The following is a 7,504-nucleotide window of genomic DNA, read 5'->3' as shown; positions in this document are numbered from 1 at the left end:
CTTGTACAAAATACTATAGGACAGCACTTTGGTCAACTTTGGTTGTTTTTAAAGTGCTTAACAAATAAAGTTGGATTGGATTGGATTGGATTATATGAATCATAGAAAACCTGTGGTGCAGGTTATATTGTTAGCTATTATTATTATATATTATATTGTTAGTATAGCTATTTTGCTGTCAAACGTATTTACATTTCTTAAGTAATTATAGTGCAGACTTTGTAGCGTAGGTATACATTGTGCAGCAGCATTATGGAGGAAAAAAATCTAAAATATAGGTTAATAAAAATAAATCGGACAGATACTCAATATTAAAGGATTATAAGAAAGAATGTAGTCTGGACATCCCCTATAGAGCTCTTTGATATACAAAGAGAAATTGTGTAATCCATTTATTACCAGATTTTTTAAAAATGGTTTGTACTTCTGCTGAAAGAATCTGGTCTCAGTAGTTGGCAAGAAAAACACGAAATCAGTGAGTTTTCTGTCCGTTTCCACCAAGCTGCTGCTGCTGCTGCTGTAAAGTCTGAAGCTAATGGAATTTTCCATGTGGCTGCTTCTAAAATGAACTGGATTGGCAAGCTCACTCAGATAGTTAGGCTAACCCTGACAGGGTGACGCTGCTGACACTGTTACTGACTTTTACACACACATTCACAAACAGTGGCAGGTGCACCCTTGGTCCTGGTTTGTAGTGTTTGTTCTGCTTTCGCACACAGAAATAGACAGACATGTCTGCTCACACATATTTCCCACACGCTCTGTCTTGAGTTTCAGTTTTGGGTTCGCTCACACAACCAGAATAATTGTGATTATTACACATATTTGCCTAGAAAGGCAGAAACAAGGGCAGGCAAGCACATTATTCTTGTTTTATACCTACACATGAATACAATTCCAAGTACAGTACAGGAAAGTGTGTTTGTATCTGTTTGTATCCCACACACACACAGGCGTGCGTGCACCCGCCCTAGTGGTGCCTGGCGACCAGACGGGCAGCTTAGACTTGCTGCTGCAGGAACAAGTGGGAGGAGAGGAAAGGAATGTGAGAGAGAGAGAGATGAGGGAGGAAGGGAAGAGAAAGAGACGGTGTTTTGCTTAGTCACATGACGAGAGAGAGAGAGAGGTTATGAGGTGCACAGAGCTGAACTGATCTAAACAAAGAAATAAGTGGGTTATGAATTATGAATAAGTTGGAGGCACAAAGACTCGGAGTGGGTTGCCATGAAAACTGGAGTGGGTGGGGAGAGTCAGTCAGCTGTTGTACTCAGTTTTCAGCTCAGTTAGGTGTTCTTTATTAGCATGACAGTAAAAATTAATAAGTATTTCTTTCTATAATTTGACAAAGTAAGTCTAACCACCTCCCCTGTAGCCATGTGTGTATTTTACCCGTTAGATTTCACTACTCTTTCTACACAAATCTTTAGTGAATAAGCTGATTGAACTGTGATTCTGTTTCTCAAAAAAAACATGCGAATGTTAGGGAGACAATAACCCTGTTGCTATCCAAATTATTGTACTCTGCTGTGGAACAACTACAGCAGTTACACAGTGAAGTGGTGTATGGACAGACAGTGTACTGGGATAAGGCTGCTCTGTATGAAGTCACTGTGCAGTACAGTAAGCAGCATTGTGCGGATGTAAGTCAGGATATAGAGACTGGCCTTGTCTGGAGCAGAGCCGTCTCCTGTTACTGTAATAGCATTATACCGGGGGAAAAATGTACCGCTGCTATCTGCTAGGTCATCTTTTATGTTATTATTCAACAGGCATGTCAGATGCTAAGCAATAATGGCTGTGGTGTTTTTGCTTTGCGTTTACAAAAGATCATTTGAGTCAGTTTGAGCTATACTTCCCGTGGAGTTTCTGTTGGTGCCACTTTCTGTTAATCCTAAACAAACCTGTTGCTGCTACTGTAAATGTAACATGCATCCCCTGCTGTGTGCATGAAGGTGCTGTCACACTTGCACCAGTCTGTGAGTAGTTACTACATCTCTCACTTATGAAATATAGGAACTTAATGTTTCAGATCAAGCTCCAGCCGATTCAGGGTGACTCACAGGTTAGAGTTTGTATTTTATCTGCATTTGATCTGAGTGGTAAAGTACCATCGTTTTGACTTTTTGACCGCCAATATAATCAACATCTAAATCAGTATTTTAATGCTTTGTGGGTTTTTTTGTGGTTTGTTTGTTTTTTAAAGGCAGGTGTAAAGTTGATCCCAGTGTTTCCCACCCAGGCATATTAACAGAGAGACAGAGAGAGACCTTATCAGCTTTGCATCTTTGTCATCAGCCACTTCAGAGCACGCATATTTTTCTCATATGAACTCCTTACTATTCTATTTGTATGTTTTTATTCGCAAGCCAATCGTTGCAAAGGCTTTGAGTTTAATGCGATGTGATTGGCCCGCTACCGCAGCTACAAACTAGCGGCTACATACAGTCTGTGGTGGTGAAGTCGAGCGGAGCGTATCTGACGGAGCTGGCAGTTCAGCATGCCGAGATGCCACCCAACCGTTGAAAAGTATGGCTATACTGTGGCGTCTGATAAAATGAAAACATAAAATGCGGAAGGATTATTTCCGGGAAAAGCTAGAGATTCAAGGGTTAGGGTATTGTAATTATTTAAAATAATACCCAGCCCTACTTCTATAGAGGCCTGCACCAAATTCAAGCATGATGTTTCAGTGCGATCTCCAGCTGGTCTGGCAGCCTTGAAGTTCAGATGACAGCATCATATTCATGCATTGCTTGATTTATAATCTCTCTCATCGTGTATTTATTGCCCACATCAAAACTGCCACATCACATCCACTTTGAGTGAAGAAATAATAGATAGAAAACTGCTGCTGAATATATCTTCATTTTCTGTTCGCACATCTCGTGCTTTTTCAGTGTTCATATGATTGTATGTCTATACTTAAAACTTGACTTGCAATTTAATTGAACATGGTTTACTGGTTTTGCATTAGCAGTCAGAACATACTGTATATCCACATGACATGTTGTGCACAGACCTATTCACATTGCAGTATCAAAAACTGCCTTCACACGAGCTTAAAGATATAATTTTACATCTCTGGAATGTGATCGAACCACTTTCTTTCACTAGGATATATTCGTATATGTAGCTGTCATGTCTCTGCAGCCACTTAAATATACAAGTAATATTTAAGCTGTTTACACTGCTGGCTGTGTTGAGTGAGACATTCACAGTGTTGGGATCAGGAGTCTTATGACCACCTGTGTTCAAACATTCAGGGATCAAAGCCTCCACCAGATTAATGTAAAGTGAGACCTCCTGTCATTCTTGTGCCGTGCTTCCTTTTCTGCTCTGCTATTGTTTTACCGAGCAGTCAGCACAAACACACTTCCCCTCTCGTAGATACCGTACAGGCCTGACTCTGTCTGTGTGTGCTTTTTGAAAGTATGTGTTCAAGCTTGCTTTGTCTCTAATCATGAACAGGTTGTGCTATCTGGTGTTTGATCTATTAACCGGTTTGGTGTTTGAGAGTTAACATAGGACTGTTTTCCACACTAAAGCATCAACTCTTTCAACTTTTCCACTAACGGTGTGCTTTTGTGACATTTTACCCTTGCAGCTTCCTGTAGATTTTACATACAATTAACTGATGACAGTTTTAAGCAGTAAACAGGAAACCAGTGCCTGCTATCAGGAAATACTGGAGTTTAGCTTGTGATCAGCTGTTTTTATCGGAGCATTTATCCTCGTCTGCTTCTCTGTAGTTGTGTACCACCTGCAGAGTGACAGCAGTAGGTGCAACAGCACAAAATAGTTTCCTTCGTAGATATTGACAGATTTTACGTCAATAAATGTAGTGTCATTTTGCTAAAATGTTATGTATAACACTGTAATGTAGTTTTCATCAGTCGATCAGCTAAGCATTACCGTGTAACATATTTTAGATGAGTGGTTCCAACTTTCTTGTGTTGTGACCCCTTAAAACGAAGCATTGCTTACATATGACCTCTTATCATCAGCTACCTCTGTTTGTTTTTTACCCTTGGATTAATGTTTTGAATCCTGAAGCAGTAAAATTCAATTGACATGAAAAAAAGGCAAAGTTTTCCACACAAAAGCTTTGTATGATGGAAATCAGTTATTTCTTCTTTCCTTTTTCTATTAATCATCTTGCAATGCCCTCAGGTTGATTGGGCGACCTCTTGGGACCTTGATCCCTGGGGGTAGTTAATAACGGTAAAGTCGTGGAACAAGATGGTCTGGAACTAAATTCTTTAACTACAATATAACAGTTTGACAGAAGTTTACTTTATACAATGTCACCCTAGTTTAGTTATTTTCTTCCTCAATTCAGCCTCTACTGTTGAAGGAGGAACTACTGTTGTTGTTACAGTAAGAAAATGTGACGTAGAGAAGTTCTAGAGAGCTGAGAAGATATATTTCACACGCTGAACAGGAAGTGTTTGTGTTTAGAGCACCTTTGAGAAGAGCTGAATTAAAGGTCCAGTGTGTAACATTTAGGAGGATTTACCTGCAAATAAATGAACTATAATATGCATAACTATATGTAATTTCTGTATAATCACCTGAAAATAAGATTAATATTTTAGTTACCTTTTTAGAATGAGCCTTTTATATCTACAGACGCTGTGGGTCGCCTTCCATGGAGGCCGCCACGTTGAACTGCCATGTTTCTACAGTGGCCCAGAATGGACAAACCGACCACTGCTAGATGCCACTAAATCCCACACTGGACCTTTTTTAAAGTATTTTATACCGCAAAGGAGAAAAATCTGACTCCATCATAGCAGACACAGTTACACAGGCAGTTAAGAGATATGGATGGGTGATTCCACACACTTTGCATTTTAGTATAGTTTTTATGTCGTCATAAATAATGAAAATAGATCTTCGTAAACTATTAAACAAATTATTCAGTGTAAACAATTTCTCATCCCTTTGACCATCCCTTATTTTGTGTGGCTGATATTCAGTATTCTGCAGAATAAAATCTAATTTCTTATTGATTTTCTTTCCTTGAAGATTTAATTACATTTGTTCTTCCCTTTGACATTATCTGTAGCAGATTTCTCTGATGAAAGCTGGACAGAATATCACATGATAATTTGTGATTACATTGTGTTATGTCATTTATCCTGAACACCCCTCGTGAAGGAAAAACCATCACCAACTGTTTCTGTTTAATTGTCAAAAACCTTTAAAAATCCAACTGCACATCCACTAAAACCCTTCAAGTCCAGTCCAGTCCAATCCAAAACAAACGTTTGGAGTTGGTGTAGAAGTTGGAAAAGAGAAATCTGTAGGAAGTGTAACTCTACTGTACTGTATTGTGAGTATGTGTCTCTTCCCCTGTGTCATTATCCTGCTGTTGTGTCTTCAGATATCTGTCTGCCTCAGCCACTTTGGATGACATTGCCCACTCTGAAGCGTGAGTTGACCCCTTTCTCTTTTGTGTTCTTGTTTTGTTTTTGTAGATGAGCTAAGGTTTCTTTAAGTTTGGTTTTCTTTTGGGGGATTTTTATTTTATTTCACTATCCATCCTCTTCTGTTTCCCTTTTGCTGTTATGATGGTGAGGGTGTCGTAGTATGTATCTATTTTAGGTTTTGAATGAGCACAACTAAAATGATGATACAGTACATACTTGTGAGTGTTCCTTTAGTGTGGAGGGTCAGCCACGTTAATGGACACAGTTGGACACAGTGTGTGTTGATACTCAGCCACACCAGCTTATCTCCAAAATTGTATTTGCCCGGTTCCTGTGAACCATCTGCCGCTGAGCCTGGTTATGTGTTAGAGTGGCCCAGCTGATCGCGATGTTGGCTTTTACCCAGGATACGTGTGCGTCTGTGTGTTTGTTGTGTGTGCATACAGCTGGTGAGGGAATGTTTATTTCAGCCTGATGTTAGCTTTTGCCAGTTTGGATGGATTTAAGTGGATTTAAGTGTGCATATTTCTGAGCATTGTTCTGTACAGGGGTATTTGTGTGTGTGTGCGTGTATCTATGTGTGTGTATCTATGTGTGTCCATGTTTGCAGGTGTAGTTTGACCACACCTGCTGACCTTGTTAATCTCAGTGAGTCACCATTTTGGATTCCTGTTGTCAGGCCAAGTTCCCAGCTATCCACTTTCCTAAAGGATTAGTTCAGCATTTTGGGAAATAGGCTTTCTAAAACGGTCTTTCTCTCTGAGAGGGAAATTAGAAGGTCGATGTTATTCTAATGTCTGTGCATTAAGTATGAAGTTGGAGCTTAGCTTATCTTAGCGTGGCATATGGACTGGAGAGAGCCAGGTTAGCTGTTTCTTCTGCTTCTTAGAAAAAGCAAAATTACAATATTATCTTAATTTATACAGCACCTTTTTAAAAACAGAGTTTACAACGTGATTTGACAGGACAATGCACATTTCACTGTCTGACGACTTCAGCAAAACCTTTATAAAGTTGGCCAAAAAACACAAATTTCGCTCTAAATCAATCTCAGGTATAAGATTATGCCTGGTCAGTTTGAATCTGAAGAGTAACAACACTAGGTTGAAAAACCTATTTGCATGCAGAGCTGTCTTCGTTATGCACATTCTAAAAATACCCCACACAGCTAGAGAACCGGCATCCACCTAATTTATCAGTTTCAGCAGAGATAGAACAGAAAAGCCTGCACACCGATGAATCTCCTGCTGTTTGTGTCTCCTGACAACAGTACAGCCTAAAATCAGTAGAATCGCTGTTAGCCATGCGTTAGTCACCCAGCGCTCAATCAAAAGTAGAATCAGCACACTGATTAGTCTACTCCTCTGACTTCACCTCTTGTAACCCGAGATAATGCTTCATCAACAAACACAAACTTTATTGTCGTTGCACAGAGAACAGATACTGAGATAATGAAATGCCAGACCGGATGTGCAAAACACAGATAAGTGCAGAGTAATATGCAAATGTATAGAATAATAATAATGTGTGATATTCTTCTTTCAATTTAGACTAAAAAAATGTTTCCAATGTGTAAATATTTTTCAATTTTCATGATGTGGAAATGTTTCTGATTTAGTTATACAAAAACATTTTGATTGTCTTATGAGCTCTACACCTAGCTTCGTGTAATTTTACCATTCATAGTGGAAAGGTGACAACTTAACAATTCAATTCAATTCAATTCAATTCAATTTTATTTGGTATAGCGCCCAATTCATAAAAGTTATCGTCCAGGACACTTTTCAAAATAAGACAGGTCAGACCGAACTCATAATAACATTTAACAGAGACCCTCAACAGTACCAACCATGAGCAAGCACTTGGCGACGGGGGCAAGGAAAAAACTGCCTTTTACAGCGGGCAAGAAACCTCGGACAGAACCCTCTTCGGCTCCCTAGGTGGGTGGTCATCTGCCTTGACCTAGTTGGGGAGAGAAGAGAGAGAGAAAGAGAGAGACAGAGAGAGACAGAGAGACAAACATGATGTACAGCAACAACAGAAGCGAACAACTACATTTAACAGTAAATGAT

At 39.4% G+C, this 7,504-nt stretch overlaps 1 protein-coding gene across 5 annotated transcripts in view; it reads left to right on the top strand.

Moving 5' to 3' along the window:
• The window catches only part of tpd52l2b (tpd52 like 2b), a gene marked incomplete at its 5' end in the record, with an annotated part of 25,312 nt that overhangs the window by 6,641 nt on the left and 11,167 nt on the right, over positions 1-7,504 (top strand). For 3 of the 5 annotated variants that reach the window (XM_035656278.1, XM_035656275.1, XM_035656279.1), the window contains 1 exon segment: positions 5,387-5,434. In XM_035656278.1, coding sequence (XP_035512171.1) covers positions 5,387-5,434 — 48 coding nt within the window. 5 annotated transcript variants of the gene reach the window in all.

This window comes from Morone saxatilis, unplaced genomic scaffold (genome assembly GCF_004916995.1).
Source record: "Morone saxatilis isolate NCDOM2014 unplaced genomic scaffold, NCSU_SB_2.0 Contig15, whole genome shotgun sequence".
Taxonomy (NCBI): Eukaryota; Metazoa; Chordata; class Actinopteri; family Moronidae; genus Morone; species Morone saxatilis.
Note: the sequence above shows the minus strand (reverse complement) of the source record. Positions and strands in the feature narration are given on the sequence as shown.